Source organism: Gopherus evgoodei, chromosome 2 (genome assembly GCF_007399415.2).
Source record: "Gopherus evgoodei ecotype Sinaloan lineage chromosome 2, rGopEvg1_v1.p, whole genome shotgun sequence".
NCBI classification, from domain to species: domain Eukaryota; kingdom Metazoa; phylum Chordata; order Testudines; family Testudinidae; genus Gopherus; species Gopherus evgoodei.
Genome location: NC_044323.1, coordinates 96,342,221 through 96,361,530, shown reverse-complemented (window position 1 = coordinate 96,361,530; position 19,310 = coordinate 96,342,221). Strand labels below are relative to the sequence as shown.

At 40.2% G+C, this 19,310-nt stretch overlaps 1 protein-coding gene across 3 annotated transcripts in view; it reads right to left on the bottom strand.

Annotated features, from left to right (window-relative positions):
* HECW1 (HECT, C2 and WW domain containing E3 ubiquitin protein ligase 1) overlaps positions 1–19,310 on the bottom strand; it is a 394,082-nt gene that overhangs the window by 80,447 nt on the left and 294,325 nt on the right. For all 3 annotated transcript variants that reach the window (XM_030551407.1, XM_030551408.1, XM_030551409.1), the window contains 3 exons: positions 19,144–19,245; positions 13,551–13,701; positions 3,534–3,664 (listed from right to left, as the gene is read on the bottom strand). In XM_030551407.1, the coding sequence (XP_030407267.1) occupies positions 3,534–3,664; positions 13,551–13,701; positions 19,144–19,245 (384 nt within the window). The remainder of the gene's footprint in view (positions 1–3,533; positions 3,665–13,550; positions 13,702–19,143; positions 19,246–19,310) is intronic.

Genomic DNA, 19,310 nt, shown 5'->3' with positions numbered 1-19,310 from the left:
GGCACATGCCACAGCTGATAGTTCTTTTTTATTTAAAAAAAAGGAAAGAAAAGGCAAATTAAACCAAATCCAACCACCATTTATGTGAATGATTCCTGGCAGTATTATTATTAATTTAATATTTTATTATGCAAGTAACCTCTGAATTTATTATATGGAGATATACCTATTGCATGGAACTAAAAGGGACCTTGAAAGGTTATTGAGTCCAGTTCTCTGCCTTCATGGTAGGACCAAGTACTGTCCCTGACAGATTTTTGCTCCACATCCCTAAGTGGCCCCCTCAAAGACTGAACTCACAACCCTGGGTTTAGCAGGCCAATGTGCAAACCACTGAGCTATCCCTTCCTCCATAGTAATACTGTATATATGTAACAGTAATACCGTATGTCTACTGTAAATGCATATCCAACTTAATATTACAAGTAATATAAGTAGTAACAGAACACAAATCATATACCGTTTCCACTTCAATTAACTATCAGCAGATGGGATCAGTTATGATTCTCTATAAAGGAGGAATTCAGTTAAACTGAATCATAAAAATTGTAATACAAATGAGTGCAAAAGTGGTTATATATCATGTGAAGTACGTTTGGTTATGACATAGTGATTTTAAAGGAAAAAGAAATAAAGATTCAGGCTAATAATAGACAAAACTAAATATTTAACAAAGCTTTTTAAAAAAAGCATAGATTAAATGTTCACTCTGATAGGCTTTCCTCTTCCAAGAGACATAAACGGAATTGAACCATAAACCATACAGGCTATTCCTGCTAATAAAGACTAGCCAATAATGGCATGCAAACACAGGAGAAGGAGGAAAAGAGGTGATAGATGTAATAATAGACATAAACATGTGGCAACCCTGCCATAGGTGTGAATTTTCAGAAGGGCTGAGTATTGACTGTCCGTGTTGCAGGCACAAGTTTAACTAACTAAATACACACACATTTTTTTGTATCCACAAAGTGAAATGCAGGCGCAAGTCTGAGTGCTTGTGTTTCTCCCCAGGTGACTTGCACGTGCAGTCAAGCATTTAGCAATGCAGGTACTCAGCTTTTCACTTGTTCAATTGCAGGTGCAAAAATGTGGATGAACATTTTATGGGCACAAGTTATGCGTGGAGAAGGGAGGGCTTTCAAATTTGGCCCATAATATCAAAATTACTGTGACCCAAGAAGTCCCTCACTGCCAACTGGAAGTGGGCATACAGTACAATAACTCTCCTCATACTCATTGCCCCACCTTGTTATCATAATCTGTATTTAAAAGGTGTCGTGTAAGATATCATATGCAAAATGGTAACATGCTGGTCATTAATATTATTGTGTGTTGTCTGTGTGGGGGATGTATAAAGAGTTATAGATGTGTGCTTGAAATGTGTTCCTAAATGTAAGTGGCAGACAGTGCCTAAACCCAGTCTGTTGTAGACAAAGGAATGTTGTTTCTCCGGCTTGACTGTATCTCCAATGTAAATTGAGCAAGGTGTGACCGAAGACACTGAAAAGGACATTTACATGAAAGGTAAACAAATCCATTAGCTGAGCAAGTGGGAGGAGATAACCACTTAATCTCCATGGAGGATGGAGGATGGATCTCCAGGAAACCTTTCGGCCTCTTGAAACAGAGTTAAAGAACTTTGGGAAGATATAAGCAGACGCAATAAGCTATCACCGGATGGACGCAAGGGATCAGAGCTATTGTAATCTGAGAACTTTTACTTATGGGGGGGTTGAAGTCTCTGAGAAGTCACTATAGATAAGAAATCTGCTTAGACCAAGCTTGTATGCGGTGCAGTTGTAGCCTTGTCAGTCCAAGGATATTCAAGACACAAGGTGGGTGAGATAGTATCGTTTATTGTACGAACTTCTGTTGGTGAGAGAGACAAGCTTTTGAGAACTCTGTGTGGCTCAAAAGCTTGTCTCTCTCACCAACAGAAACTGGTCCAATAAGCGATACTATCTCACCCACCTTGTCTAGACCAAGACTGTAACCTGCTAGAATTAAGTTTTAGTCACTAGAAGGGATGTTTTGTTTGTAATCTTTCCTATCTCTTTCATTCTTACTTGAGACCATTTAAATCTATCTTCTTTCTTAATAAACTTATTCTTAACTTATTACAGAACTGTATCAGTGCAGTGGATTAATAAAGGTCCTCAATCAAACCAGATAGCAAGTGTGAAAAATCGGGACGGGGTAGGGAGTAATAGGCACCAATATAAGACAAAGCCCTGAATATCGGGACATCTGGTCACCCTATTTTGAGGAGACAAGGGGCTGTTGGTAACACTCTGCGAAGAGTAACCATGCTGGTGGGAACCAGGGTATGATAACTGTGCTGTGAGCAGACTACTTGTGTCAGGGCTCTGAGCCAAACCTGCATAGCACAGATGCCCACAAGGTTACAGGACAGGCAGTGACACAACCCCTGGCTGATCTGGGTGAACCCCCATAGTGTCACAATCACACTATCACCAAAATGAAACAGTGTAGCTACTGAAACTGCAAGCTTGAGAAAATAGGCACTTTCTCCATTTTCATGTATAATACCTGGACATTCATAGACTCATAGACTCTAGGACTGGAAGGGACCTTGAGAGGTCATCGAGTCCAGTCCCCTGCCCTCATAGCAGGACCAAATACTGTCTAGACCATCCCTAATAGACATTTATCTAACCTACTCTTAAATATCTCCAGAGATGGAGATTCCACAACTTCCCTCGGCAATCTATTCCAGTGTTTAACTACCCTGACAGTTAGGAACTTTTTCCTAATGTCCAACCCAAATCTCCCTTGCTGCAGTTTAAGCCCATTGCTTCTTGTTCTATCATTGGAGGCTAAGGTGAACAAGTTTTCTCCCTCCTCCTGATGACACCCTTTTAGATACCTGAAAACTGCTATCATGTCCTCTCTCAGTCTTCTCTTTTCCAAACTAAACAAACCCAATTCTTTCAGCCTTCCTTCATAGGTCATGTTCTCAAGACCTTTAATCATTCTTGTTGCTCTTCTCTGGACCCTCTCCAATTTCTCCACATCTTTCTTGAAATGCGGTGCCCAGAACTGGACACAATACTCCAGTTGAGGCCTAACCAGCGCAGAGTAAAGCGGAAGAATGACTTCTCGTGTCTTGTTTACAACACACCTGTTAATGCATCCCAGAATCACGTTCGCTTTTTTTGCAACAGTATCACACTGTTGACTCATATTAAGCTTGTGGTCCACTATGACCCCTAGATCTCTTTCTGCCATACTCCTTCCTAGACAGTCTATTCCCATTCTGTATTCAAACCCAATCTATTGTAAAAACACTTTGTCTATGTAAGGACTCATTAAAAAAGTCCCCTAACACTTGCTTATTTCCTTCTCAGGGTCTATTCATGCTCTATACTCTCTTTCCTTTCACTTAGCCATTTCTGCCATTAAGTACTGAAGCCTGAGTCTTCATCAGGGCACCGTAGTGTGTCCAGCTTGTTTCTCAGAATGGAACGACATCTGGTGCCACACGCTGTTAAAAGCTTTCTCTCCCATACCTGAGTTTGGCTGGGAAAAGTCTGCCTCAGAGTCACTTCCTCCTCCAATGGAGAGCCTCTCGGCTCTGTTGTTCACAATAGAATCTTCCTCTGGCCTCTCTGTTGCAATAGTCCGCTGAATATTTTGATACCTGCATATTTTACATGAAAGAAAAAGGGTGTTTTAGCTATACGTTTTGGTGGAATAATGGTACAAAGCATTTTGCTGCTCACCAAAATGCCTCTCTCTTTCTTAATGAGAGTTGGAAAAATCAACACTTTTGAACAATTAAAATATTGCTAAAATCGGCATGTACTTTTAAAGCACCAATGGGCTGAGTCTTCCCTGTCTTGCACCTGTGCAAATCACCCACATTCCACAGGGATCAGTGACTATATAAAGTGAAAGGCAGAGAAGACTCAAGTCCCAATTTGTCATAGCTTAATATAATCAGTCACATAGGGCTTGATCCTCTGAGGTGCTGAGTGTCCTCAACTCCCAACAATTGCAATGGGAGCATGCTTAATGTGTTCAACACTTCACAGCCTTGGCTCCATTATTCATTTTTTTTTTTTACTAAATCATTATTATTCATCATGTTTGTTGTGGTAGTGCCTAGGGACCAGCCGAGAACAGGCTTGTTGCACTAGGCACTGCACAAACACAGAACAATGGACAATCTCTGCTCCGAAGAGCTGATAATCTAATAGATAAAACAGACACAGGGTTGAGGAAAGCGGTGTAACACACAAGTGGAGTGAACAACATAAGGGCAGGACGTGTCATGTTAGTTCCATGCTTTTTTGGGTGTGTATATGGATTGAGTTTGGTGATGATAAGCTAAGTGGAAAGCTGACGGGAAAGGGTTGAAGGGGACAGAGCAGTGTTTAATTTGTGCCAGGGCTTGCCAGGACTGAGCCCCGGAACCTCTAGGCTTGGCAGTTCAGAGCCCCGGTATCTCTGGGCTTGCTGCATCAGTTCTGAATGTAAAAAACTTGCTTGAGCCCTAGCACCTCTTTCATTACAAATTAAGCACTGGGACAGAGCCAGTGAGAACAAGGAGGACAAAGAAGAGGCAGGTGTGGAGTGAAGCTTTTAAAACGTTTTTCTCCGTTATGGCAATTTCATGTTGATTGACTTCAATGAGACTGCTCTTGGGCTTAAAGTTAAGCAAGGTGCTAAATACTTTGCTGGATCAGGGCCACAGTGTTCATGATGTTGAAGGTTTGAGACCCATAAAAGATGTTCTCTTTTATGTGTTATTATGTTTAAAATATGCAGTATACAGTACTAATTCTATGTATTGTAAAACAGAGATAAATAATGTGGGAAGTCAATCCTGCTGCAGCCATAGTGGTGACTCATTCATTGAACATTTGACAGACTAGGGGTGAGAGAACCTCCATAGCTTCTAACTTTTATGTTCATGAACAGGCCCCAGCCTGGGATTCTGATAATGTGTGACAAGAATGTGACAAATTTTAAAAATTATTTAATGAAAAATATTTATAAAAATAATAGATATCTATCTTGTTAATAATTTTAATGAGCTTCTGCCCCACCCTGATATTTTAAAACATTTTTTGTTGTCTCATTTTCATTAACTCTCAGCATTCATAATGGGCCAGATCCCCAGCCGGCATAAATCCATGTAGCTTCATTGATTATATCTGATCTTTGGCCCAAAGTTCTTTGTCTCTCTTTTTCCTGGTTTCTGTTCTTCTTTCTTTCATCTGTGTGACTCCAGACTTATGAAGAATATCCCTCCATTTCTCTCTCTCTCTCTCTCTTTTTTTTTAAAATATGTATTTATGCCAAGTTAGATTTTGGCCTGAACTCCAACAGTTATAGCTCAAAGTGCCATGACATCTCTGAAGACAAGTAGTCTGGAGCTTGATTTTACATCTCATTCAAAAGACAGCATTTCCAGTAGCATACTAACTCTCAACAGGTACTGGAGTTTAGGCTAAATTATGGAAAATGGGTGAAAATTTAATGGATTTATACTTGACTAACACAGTAGTTTTCATTTTCCTCAGTATTCCAAGTTTCTCTTTAATGTAGCTTTTAGTAGCTCAATAAATAACATATTTAGAATTGGTTAAAAAAGCAAGAGAATTGGAGATTTTTGTTTTTAGATAAACATACACCTTAGAAGCAAATTATTATAGTAGTTTTCACAACTACATTAATTTACCTCTACTTTTTCCCCCTTTATTTTATAACAAGCTTTTAAAATTTTTATTCACTTGACTGCAGGCTAATTGAGTAAACTTTCCACTCCAATACCGCAGGAGTTTTACAACACCCTTATGCAACAGCAGAGCAGAAAAAAGTAGTTAATATAGTCAAAAGTTTTATATATATGGTAACTGTAGCTTCAATTTAATTAGATGTTAGAAAATCCCCTGCTGGCAAACTTTACACAGTAATGCTAGCTGTATGCCAAAAACAAGCTACTTTTTTTTTTGTCTAGATACTGTAAAATCGTCTTATATAAATACCAGAAAATGCCTATGTAATTGTAAAAAAAACTTTGAAAGGGCAAAAGTTATGGGAATGTATTTGAAAATTACAGTCCCTTTTCAAAGTGATTTGTCAAAGAAATAATGGTTTAGAAAAACCACACTAGAGGCTGTTTTTACTGTACTATTATTATTTATTGTGTTATTTATTATTATTATTATTCATGTAAAGACAAGTCTAGTTACACAAATGCTGCACAGTTTTACCAGATCACAGTGGATAGTTAACAATGTCATGTAATTGGAACAACGCTGGCTGTTAACTGCTTCAGTAACTCGAGGAAAGGCAAGAAGTGCTGTAGTAAAGGAGGAAGACTCTTCTAATAAAAAAAAATAGTAGTGTTTGGATCTTATCCGAACTGTAGGTCCCAATCCTGCATTCCCCATATAGACAAAATGTCCATTAAAGTCATTGGGGATCTCTGAGTATTCACAGAATGAAGGATTAGGCCCTTGGAACAGAATACTCTCAGTCATTCCTTTTTAAAACTAGATTTCCAGTATTTTATGGTTTTGGCAGGAATGAAAATAGCAAGCTTTCCTAATGATATTTTGGTATTTCCACTCCTTCTCCCACATGAATCTAGGAAGTGAGAAAGTGAACAGATTTTTGTGAAAAGAAAGTAGACTGAGCATTTTTTCAAACCTCAAAAGGTTTTGGGTTCCATTTTGTTTGAATTTGGGGCAAAAATTCAGGCTGATTTTAATTATATCATCCAAGCTCTTTGTATACAGTTGCCTCACCTAGAAAGGATTTTTAAGCAGAGCTAACAAAAACTGTTCCAGGTAATGAGGTTTGACCTACAATAACAAAACTTTTTTAAAATGGTTGTTGAAAATAATATTCAAGCCTAAGTAGTGGTTTTCAACAACAGTTTAAGAAAAGGTTTTTCTCATAAACTGGTAATCCAAGTTACCTGAATTTTTTGAGTTAATCTTGAAACCTGCTTCAGGACAGATAATTTATCTATTTCACCCGGCCATAAAATATTAGAATTGCTTCCCACTTGTGAAATACACAGGTTGGTGAAGTTTGTTGCAATGGCCAATATGTATCCCTTTTGTTAGAATTTTTGGAAATATCCATGGCTACACATATACAGGCATTGGCATGACAAGAAAGCTTCTTAAAGACTTGGTGATCTATTTAGCATTTTTACTTAATGGCGCTCTTTTACAGCAGAGATTAAAGAATTACCAGATGGCTTTCTTTGTGCTAAGAAACCCTGGAATTCCACAATTACTCAGTTGTAATGTGCTTAGTCGCCACTGGGAATCAAGTGAGGAGAAATACGCTACTAATGAAAGGTTTCAGAGTAGCAGCCGTGTTAGTCTGTATCCGCAAAAAGAACAGGAGTACTTGTGGCACTTCAGAGACTAACAAATTTATTTCAGCATGAGCTTTCGTAAGCTACAGCTCACTTCTTCGGATGCACAGAATGGAACATACAGACAGGAGATATTTATACATACAGAGAACATGAAAAGGTGGAAGTACGCATACCGACAGGAAGAGTCTAATCAATTGAAATGAGCTAAAATCAGCAGGAGAAAAAAAACTTTTGAAGTGATAATTAAGATGACCCAGAGAAGGTGTGAAGTGAACTTAACATAGGGAAATAGATTCAATTAGTGTAATGACCCAACCATTCCCAGTCTCTGTTTAAGCCTGAGTTAATTGTATCTAATTTGCATATTAATTCAAGTTCAGCAGTCTCTCTTTGGAGTCCGTTTTTGAAGTTTTTTTATTGCAAAATTGCCACCTTCAAGTCTGTCACTGAGTGGTTAGAGAAGCTGAAGTGTTCTCCCAGTGGTTTTTGAATGTTATGATTCCTGATGTCAGATTTGTGTCCATTTATTCTTTTGCGTAGAGACTGTCCGGTTTGGCCAATGTACATTGCAGAGGGGCATTGCTGGCACATATCATGTTGGTAGACTGAAAATTCCCTCTGCTTCTCACTCTATATCCTGAATGTACAAATGCTAAAAAATACCCATATACAGAGGAGCAACAAAGGTATTATTGGCCTAATTACAGTGTATTAAATCATTAATGATCAAATCCTAAACCAAACATGGGTGTCAAGAAAGGAATCAAACTATATGAAAACATGGGAAGCTAAAATGTAAACCAAGGATGTCACTTCTGTGGTTCTCAACCAGGAGAACATGTACCTCAGGGGTATGTAGAAGTCTTCTAAGGAGTACATCAATTCATCTAGATATTTGCCTACTTTTACAACAGGCTACTTAAAAAGCACTAGTGAAGTCAGTACAAACTAAAATATCATACAATGACATGTTTATACTGCTTGTGACAGACCCAGACCAGTGGGGTACAGGAGTCTGGTAGAGGACAAATATACTGGTCACTGGATGAGTAGTTTTCTGTTCCCTGAGTGACCAGAGCAGGGGCTGCACTAGAGTAATCAGGAACCTGCTAGAACCAATTAAGGCAGACAGGCTGATTAGATCATCTGCAGCTAATCAAGGCAGGCTAATCAGGGCACCTGGGTTTAAAAAGGAGCTCACTCCAGTCAGGTGGGGAGGAGCCAGAGGAGAGGAAGTGCATGTGAGGAGCTGGGAGCAAGAGGCACAAGGAGCTGAGAGTGAGAGGGTGTGCTGCTGGAGGACTAAGGAGTACAAGCGTTAGACACCAGGAGGAAGATCCCGTGGTGAGAATAAAGAAGGTGTTTGGAGGAGGCCATGGGGAAGTAGCCCAGGGAGTTGTAGCTGTCATGCAGCTGTTACAAGAGGCACTTTAGACAGCTGCAATCCACAGGGCCCTGGGCTGGAACCCGGAGTAGAGGGCGGACCCGGGTTCCCCCCAAACCTCCCAACTCCTGATCAGACACAGATGGAGTTGGTCCAGACTGTGGGGAAGATCACAGAGGTGAGCAAATCTGCCAATAAGCGCAGGACCCACCAAAGTAGAGGAGGAACTTTGTCACATGCTCTATATCCTATACACTGTAATGTAAGTACTATATTTTCCAATTGATTTATTTTCTAACTATATGGTAAAAAATGAGAAAGCAAACAACTGTTCAGTAATAGTGTGCTGTGACACTTTTGTATTTCTATGTTTGGTTTTGTAAGCAAGTAGTTTTTAAATGAGGTATAACTTGGGGGAATGCAAGACAAATCAGACTCCTGAAAGGGGTATAGTGGTCTGGAAAGCTGAGAGCCACTGACTTAAGGTCATGTCTACACTAGCACTTATACTGGCAAAACTTTTGTCACTCTGGGGTGTGAAAAAACGTTAGTTTTGCTGGCATAAGCATTCATGTGCACAGCACTATGTCAGCGGAAGATGCTCTCCCACTGCCATAGCTAGTGCCACTCATTGAGCTGGTTTTATTATGTCAACAGGAGAGCTCTCTCCCATCGACATAACATGGTTACACAAGTGCTCTTACAGAGGCACAGCTGTATCGGTACAGCTGTGTTACTGTAAGCTTATAAGTGTAGATATGGCCTAAGGGTATTGTCAATTAACCTGAGCTAGCTAACACAATTGTCATTTCTAGTTTAGACACTCACCAATGTTTGTTCCTGGTTGTTTGTGGCTCACCCAAGAGAGTTTAGCCTCATGGAACAAATAGTGACTGTCTACAATAAATATACGATAGTATTCATTAGCTCAGCTTAATTGGCATTCAATTAACTCAAGTTACAGCACAACAAAAAACTATAATTTACACAAGCCCTTGATGGCTGTGGACAACATCTATCCAATTGACTGCAAGGGGTTTCTAGAAACGCTTGTCTTTTCTTTATAAATTAATATGCCAGCCTGGCACCTTCTGAGGAAAATTATAATTAAAACAAACTACTGCACGTTATTACCACTATAAACAAAATTACACTATGGTAGTCAAATGCCCACTCTGTGCCCAGCATGGTAGGTTTGGAGAGGAGAGGAGGACAATTCCTCATGGATCTGTTTGTGGTTATGATCTATTTTGCACTATAGACATTTTCAGAAAGCTGGTTAGCCCTTAGGAAAACTCCCTGATGGCTGTCACCAGCAACCATTTTCTCCCTACAAAGGATCTAAGTAACTCCCATCTTATTTTCCTGCCATGGAAAGAAGGATCGTTCGAGCACTCTCTCTGTCTCCTAGCTTGGCACTCCGATGATCCCCAAATGATGTTTTTAAAGTACTAGAAAAACCCAAACCAACCTTCATCCCATTTTAAAGCCTATAATCAGAGGATAATAATTTCAGTCTTGCTTATTTAAATAAGAAACTATATCATTACAGTAAGCAGGGGCAGAGGATGAGAAAATGTTTTTTGAGGTAATAGTGGAAGATTATTGCCTAGCTATATATTTCTTTTACTCTTCTTCCCTCAATTCATTCTGAAATACAAGAATACAAAGGAAACTGTAACAAAGCTTTCTTTGTGTAGAGTAGTAGTTGAGTAGACATTGCTATCAGTGATAAAGCTGCCTCATTTGGAGGGAGACTCCCTCTCTCGGGATTCATTTTAAGGAAGTGTTTCTAGTTTCCTCCAGCTGTGCAAAAATGTCTTTCACTGAGGTACTTATTAGCACTTCACTATTTAAAACAAATATCTCATTCATGCTGTGTCACAGCTTGTCAGCCTTGCTCATGTCAACAGCTACATGTTGGTGCTTCCCAACCCATGGACCTTGGGAAGGAACCACTAGAGTGCTATAGTGGGGAGATGATAATTCCAACTGCATGAGCATCTATAACATTCAGCCTGCAGCACTGGTGGAGAAAAATTGCAAAGGGAGGCTCTCAGCAACTAGAGCTGTTGCTTTCCTGACCTCATCTTTGAATAGCTCTCATAAGACTGAGGTAGGTGTATAGGTGTAGCAGCTGGAGGAGCACAGTGGAGGTCTGGAAGCTGAAGCACCTCAAAGCAGTGGGGCTGAAGCCTGAACTCAGAGCTTGATTGCTTGACTTCTCTTCATATTCTCACCCAGACCATCTGTCCTCTGCTCTCATAGGTAACACAGAAGATCCTGTCTCCCTACCCCCACCTGCACTGATCCTTTTCATAACACTGGTCTACAATTTTTGAGAAGTCGTCTGCTTCAGAGATAAAATGTGATATTTATTATGTATTTTGATGTGCTGAATTCAAATATGACAATTAAAACAACTGATTGGCTACTGTTTCTAAGATATTTAAGTTTTTACATTTTATGTCTATGTATATTGTGTAGATAGTAGAGTTTTAATCATAAATTTTAAACCTAGGTCTTTTCATGTGTTTATGGTTGCTTTACATGATAATATTTCACCTGTCCTGTTTATGTAACACTTTAAAAATCAGCAAAAGGATTATATAAATAAAATTTATTATGAAACAAAAGGCAAAAAACTATTATGTACATAGTTTAGTCCTACTCAGTGTCTACTCGGCGCTTCTTGGCTTGTCTCTTGTATTCATTAAATGGAGCATCTCTTGTCACTGTCCAGCAATAGTCTGCAAGCATTGATGGGCTCCATTTGCCCTGATAGCCTGCCAGGAGATTCCACTGCTGTAGTCTGGAGCCCAACAGCTCTGCCTTACTCTTGGGTAGTCCAAATCCCTGACAAGGTCATTCAGTTCACCTTGTGTTATGAGATGTGGTTCAGAGCAGGAGGATGGGAGAAAATGTGGGTCCTATGACATTGATGGTTCAGGACCAAAGTTTCATCCTCTTCCTCTTCCTCGTCTGACTCAAGTGAGAATGATTCTGGTGCATCAGGAACCGGCAGTCCTTCTCTGTGAGGTACTGGGCGTATAGCTGATGGAATGTTTAGATAATGCACAGTCCACTTTTTCTTCTTTGACACACCTTTCCCAACTGGAGGCACCATGCAGAAGTAACAATTGCTGGTATGATCTGTTGGCTCTCTCCAAATCATTGGCACTGCAAAAGGCATAGATTTCCTTTTCCTGTTCAACCACTGGCGAAGATTTGTTGCACAAGTGTTGAAGCATATGTGTGGGGCCCATCTCTTGTCCTGATCTCCAATTTTGCAGCCAAAACAAAGGTGATAGGCTTTCTTAACCATAGTGGTTATACTGCGCTTTTGTGATGCAAAAGTCACTTCACCACAAACATAGCAGAAGTTATCTGCACTGTTCACACAAGTACGAGGCATCTCTGCTCACTTTGGCTAAACAGAAATGTGTCCTTTTGCAAAATCAAACACTGACAAAGAAGAGAGCACGACACTGTATGATTTCTAGAGCTGATATAGGGCAATTTGTTCAGCAGAGTGATGTAAGCTTCGTTATGATTGCATCATCCATGACTTCTAGGAATAACATGATGCAATTCATATCATGTATGACGCAATAACAGCTTCAGATTGCATCATTCATTGTTTTGCCTAAAAAGCAAGTATTGTCCAAACCCAGTCATAGATTTATTCATAGATCCAATCAAAGATGTATTTTAGTCATTTCTGGTTTAACTTGAGATCCCTTCCCTTTATAACTCACTTATCCTCTGCCATTCCCAAGTCAAGGGTCGTATATACTGACCCAATAGCATATCTTGAAAACTAGAGCCAATCAACAATTTTAAGCATCATTTTCGTTTTCAGTGACCCAGAATTACTAAAGTTGGACTACATTTATTTCAGAAGCATTTTGGCTGTAGAGCAGTGTAAATGGTGGGAGGAAAAGTGAAGTGAGGCCATGATTGGACCAACTTCTGCTGGGGGAAGGGACAAGCTTTTGCACTTCACAGAGCTCCTCTTTTTCTTCAGGCGTGGAGAAGGAAACTAGAGTGCCCAAGTGAAATATATTGTTAAGCATAAGGGGTTCACACATACTGTAGGAGACCACTTAAAATGAAGTAGGCAATTAAAACTTCAGCAGCCGTAGGACAAAGGAGTGTTAGTAGGCAGCAGGATGTGTTACAAGTTGTTGTAATGGGCCATAAAACTAATGTCTCTGTTAAAACCATGGTTTTTAGAGTCCAGCAGAGTTATGTATTTAAGATCCCAGGCTTGTCTTTTGAAGGTGTTGTAGAGGTTTCCTTTGAGGATGAGGACAGAGCACATGTCACTCTTTGCACAATGCACTATGTTCACTCTGTGTCTCTAGACTGTAATCTGTTTGGTCAGACACTTTGCTATTTTTAAACACCACTTCCTGTTGTAAAGTACCATATAGACTTATGGAACTACATACAAAAATACTAATTAAAAAGTACAATGTTTTATAATTGTAAAGCCAGCCTGAAAGTAGGACTGAAAACTGTTTCCATTTATTTTGGGCTCCCAAATTGCCAGTGCTAAAAATGTCACCTTTTTTAAAGCAAGATGGTTATCGTCCACCAGCAGTAGGTTCTGACCTGCTAATTGTTGTTCAGCATTGTACCTTCAAATATATCTCATAGCTTATTTATGTTGAAAGTTTTAGTTATTTCAGGAATGTTTCAGATGCTGGTTTGGAATAACGTGAGTACCATTTCTCATAACTAGAACATTTTCTTAGTGGTGTTGCTTGGGAATATCAGTCCAGAATTACTCACCGCCGATTGAGCTGCTCCATTTGTTGGATTGAACCAGATCTGCGTATTCCATCTGGAGTGGCTGCTGCTGTGGGGCGCTGCCATGTTGTGGTTCGATTCACATGATCCACATAAAATACCCTTCCATGGCTGTCTATCCGAGCTTCCCAGTCTAGTATTAAAAAAGAAAGGAAAGGAGGAAGCTGTCAGTTTGAGAAATTTCAGAGAGCCTAGATGCTCATGAGATACATGTATATATACATAAACATGAACATCAGAGCTGGCATACTGGGTCAGAACAATGGTCCATCTTACCCAGTATCCAACAGTGGTCAGTACCAGAGCTTCAGGGGAGTGTACAGAACAGACCAATTATGGAGTGATCTACCCTGTCTTCCACTCCCAGATTCTGATACTCAGACGTGTAGGGTTGCCCAAGCATAGGGTAGCATCCCTGACTATCTTGGCTAGACTAATAGCCATTGAAGGATGTATTCTCCATCTAGTTCTTTTCTGAACCCATTTATACATTTGGCCATCACAACATCCCATGGCAATAAGTTCCACGGGTTTGTTGCATATATGTATGTGTAGTATACACACATACATAAATATTCCTTCACACAGAGACTACAGTCACCCTATAGAATTCACTGCCATAGGCAATCAATAATGAGTGAGACACAGTGAGTGTATTTTTAAAAAGGGCTGGATAATTCTATAACCATTAATACCTATTATAATTCTGCTTTTTGAGGTGAGTAATCAAATTACATGCTTTAGAGCATAAACATTTCCCCATGTAACTCTCACATACAGCATTGCCCAATTGGCTATATTCATTGTGGATGGGAAAACCATAAGGAATTGGCCACTGGTAGCCAGGATGCTAGACTTGCTGGACTAGTGATTTAGTCTGGTGTGGCAAGTCCTATATTCACTTTTTTGTTATTAAACATGATACGGTGGGTTTTTTTAAGCTTTCAGAAGGATAATACAGAGCAGCTTAAGGCTGTCTACCTAAAACTTGCCACAGACTGGTTGGACATATTCTCAGAAATATATGCATATTTTTAAATTTTTTAAATCTATCACTCTGATAAAGACCAGATAGCTGAGGAAATTGGTAACAAGATATTGAACCTTCCACCCTCACGACTCTTGTTGAAATTAGGTCCAAGTTGGCCAGGAGTATAACCAAAAACCCCTACCCATCTGATGGCTGCTTGTTGGCTTGCATGAAATACATTGGTAGTTAAAAGCATCAAGATCACTAGTAAAGGTGTTAGGAGTAAGAGGGAATTTAAGAAGTGAATGAGCTAATCAAATTGTACATAAAAACCCTTAGAATTTCTTGAGTGAAGTTGCACAAATTTGATCTGCTAACTACATTATTGCTACACGAAGATCCATCAGCTGATGACCTAACAACTATACAATAATATATATTCCCCCCCCCCCAAAGCACATCTGTACCTCAAGAGGGGTAAAAGTCCACTTTTTTCCCCTGTGGCTCTGTGTTACACCTTACGACCAGGGGTTCTTGGTTCTTTTTGAACCTTCCCTCACACCCTCAAAGAGCAACAGAGAGCTGTCTTTCCTCCTACTGCATCTGGAATCCAACTCCCTGCAACCAGTTACCTTCCCACAAACACTGATCAATAAGGAGACAGACAGTGCTGGCCAGAGCTAAGGTGACATGCCTTATCATAATGTTATTAAAAATACCTTCTTTATCCATGTGGGTGTCTGAGTGGGAGTATGGGCAAAGGCTAACGAGCACCCAACACTCCAGATTGTTATCTGGTTGCACCAATCTGAACAAAATCATGACTCGGTGTATAATCCGTGAAACCTAGGCAACCATGTGCCCTTCACTGAAATCGGCCTATAGGGATTTTTGAAGGACCTTGGTCAGTCAGGGCCTGTTGAGGAACCCTGAATTTCCAGATAACAGTTGACATCTCCTTGAGACATATCAGTTCACACTTTGTACTCTTGCTAACGCCAACCACACACACATTCACATCTCAGCAAAAACAACGTCACACAGGATGCATTAAGGCAGGTGCTACCCGCAAACCCAACTGAATGTCACACTGCTTGAAGAAAGCATGTTGCAATGTGTCTGCAGCCATACACGTGGTAATCCAGCCTCTGAGCAGAAAGCACCTAGTCAAACCTAGCAGCATCTGGATGTGTCCAGTGCTTGAGGTCACAGCGGAAACATCAGGTCAGGATAAAGGAGATATAGTGAAAATTCAGGAAGAATGTATGAGAATATGTGCTGAGCATGTTTGTTTTATAGGTCCTGGGTCAGGGCATAGTGCTATAGCATCTGGCCCGAGAGAGTTGTATGTGCTGATGTGACTATTCCTTGCCAACATATAAACAAAACTCACTGTTGGCTGATGTGCTTTTTTTCCCTCCCACACAGCATTACCATCGCACAGGAGAGTAAGTAATTCAAAGGGCATACAACACAGAATTTGTGGTAAGATGAATGGATGGCTGCACAGATAAATGCATAGACTGACAGATGGACAGAGGCCGTGATTTTGAGCTCTGTTCCAGCCCCTTTATGTTGCTCCAGTGATGTAAAGGGTCCAAAAACCAGCCAGATCATCGCATGTGGGAATTACCCCTTAGCAGAGGGTTTCTCTGGGCAGTGTAGGGCTGACAATATGGCCCTACACCAGCCTCCTTATAACTTCAGAGCAGGGACACACCAGGAGATAGCCTAGGATCAGGAGAAGGTGAGGCCATTGAGCTCTTCACTCCAATTATCTTGGACTGCCGGACGGTTCCTTTGGGACCACTGTAGCCCATATCTACATTACAGCAGCCTCTGAGGCTGCTCTTACGTACACTATGAGCCACACCTGTACTTGGCAGACCTGCAACCCCAGAGGGACAAAGCCACCTTGCTCCTCTTTACATCCCTGTCTATGGTACATCTTCTAAAAGGTGCAGCTCAGAGTTAGGACCCAAATGTTTTTCTTGGTTTCAGTAGGGTAGGGTTTCCACCAGTAAAAACAACTAACCATTGGATATATCCACTGACATTGCACCATACAAACTCTGCAACCTGATGCATGCTTTAAAATCTTATATCCACCATGAAGAGTTTACTACAGACACGAAAAATCATGTTAAAATCTAAATAATTCTATCCCACACCCCAAAATAAACATAGTCAAACAAAAATTCCTCATCAGGACTAACAGAATAAACTAAATTTTGAAGTCATATTATTTTGGGGCTATGATCAAGCAAGACTGACTGCAAGGGGAAAATCATCTCATTTTTCGAATCTACATGTCTCTCGAAAGCCTTTAACTGATTTTCCTGAAACCTCACAAAATATTCTACCATGAGCTAAAATCTGGCATGTGATATTTCAGGGACATGGATTTGGATATGGGAATGTTAAGATTCAGTCAGTATTGTTCTTGTAATGATGGGGAATTATCTTCAACCATAACCATGGACAGACTCTAGTGTCTCTTCATTTTAGAAGCTCTAAGCATTGTTCACTGTAAACCTGATATAAAAGGAATAATCTCTCTCCATGGGTGTGGTTTGGGAGGAGTATGAGGGGGCATTGCCCTCCCCTAAACTGCATACCTTGGGCAGGCGTGGAATTTGCCTCCCTTGCGTGGCCCTGTTGGCCTGGCTGGAGCTGCCCCCTCATTTGTGCTCTCTCTCTCTCTTATTTAAGAGTGATTTAGTTGTGATAAGTAAGTGAAAAGGGTCTTTCCACAACACCGGAAAAAGAAAAATCTTTAGATCAGACCTTAGTTTGTACTTCTCACGGGCTTTAAAAATGTCATAGACAGTCTGAGAATTGCATAGATTTCAACTGAGGAACTATTTAATTCAATTTCTTTAGCAAAAATTCATATGGCACTGCACACTGAAGAGGGATATATTCAGGGACAGTATACTTTACATGTATTATAAGTAGGATATAGTGTAGATATCAAAGTAATGGGTGCATGATATTAAATAAACATGACTCTACTATCAGATGATTGTACTTTTGCTTTTGTGTAGATTAAACTCCATCATAATTGCCTTCATTAGGAGCAATGCTGAAAATACCTTTTGAGGCTGGTGTTAAAAGAGAGATAGACTGTATTAAGCAAGCCATAGGGCTGAACTTGAATGTCTTTGATCATGGATTAGGGTAAGTTTCGTTTGCATGGCTGCTGTCAGTGTCTTATTAACAGGTAGTGTAGCTAGAAATTTCTCCCCTTCACAACGTGGTGAGGTAAGATTAGTGGGAAGAGAAATATTTACTTATTACAGAAGTAACTGTTCGTAATTCATCATTCATTGGTAGGCCACACAATGCCTCTAATAAGACTTCATGGGGCTGAAGGCAGTTGGATCATTCACCACTACTGTATAACTGATGCCAGCATTGAGTGGAATTTTCAGTTTAGGGAATAGTAACAACTTGGTTGATACATGATTTTTTTTATTAAGGGCACCATAGGCCACATAACTACGTTCTTTACTCAGGCTGAGAAGAAAATAGAGAGCTTTGTTTTTAAGTCTGGTTAGTGTTTAAGATGCTGAGCCTTTTTTCCTGTTAAATCATGTGCCAAGCTCGAAAGATGATACACTATGTGTCGTAGGGCAGAGAGTGCACTCTGCTGGACAAATAAGGCTAATGCAAGAAGTTGGGCATTTCTCTAGGAATATGCAAGTTAAAAGCTATGAAATCCTCCACAGTAAAGTGCAGATGTGCTTTTATATGGAACCACAAAAACATGTGGATAGAGGAAGTTGTAGGTCCATAAGTCAGTCATTTTGCTTCAGAGCAGAGACCCTCACATTAACTGTTAGAAGGGGCATTGCAACTGAAATGTGACATCACTAGAATGTGACCTACCCTGTTCCTGTCTTCTCCTCTTATCACTCTGATCAAGAATTGCTACCTGTCTTGATTTTCAAAAGAGAATCCTGATTTTGAGGATGCCTGGCGTTGCAAGCAAGGCTGCAAGGACAAAGACAGCATCCCAAGCTGTCTTTGAAAATGACACAGGGTACGTCTACACAACAAAAAAATACCCATGGCAGTAAGACTCAGAGCCCAGGTCAACTGACTCAGGCTCGCAGGACTACAGCCAGAACCCTAATTGCTACTTTTAGCCTCACAGCATGAGCTCTGTAAGCCCACCACACTTGACCTGGGCTCTGAGACTCTGTGTAGACATACTCATAATGTCATGACACAGGGATGCAACGATCAGGCTAGAGGACAAACATTAAAGACAATAAAAACACTTATACACAGAACCTTTCTTTGGAGGAGTTCAAAAACACTTTTACTGCCTCACAACACTCCTCTGAGACACTGAAGCATTATTATCCCCATTGTATAGATGGGGAAACTGAGACACAGAGTAGTTGTGCGTCTTGCCCAAGATGACATGGTGACACCTAAAGTAAGGATCAAATAAGGAAAACAAAAGGGCACATTAAGTGGGTTCGGAACAAGGTGGGTGCAGGGGATGAGGAGATTATTTAGAGACATACTGACCTGTACATTGTTTAGGTTAACAGGAAAGGTTGAAAAAAATTCATTTAAAAAACTAAAGCTTACTTGGTGGAAGAGGCTCATCAATAGTTGGATAGTGATGGTGGTCGGACCTCAGGGAAGGAAGCTGGCTGACTGGCTGAGAATTATGGAGTAAAGGACAATCACCTATGGACAAGATATTCATATTCATTCACTGTTTTAGCAAAAAGTGGTTTAAAATGCACTACTGT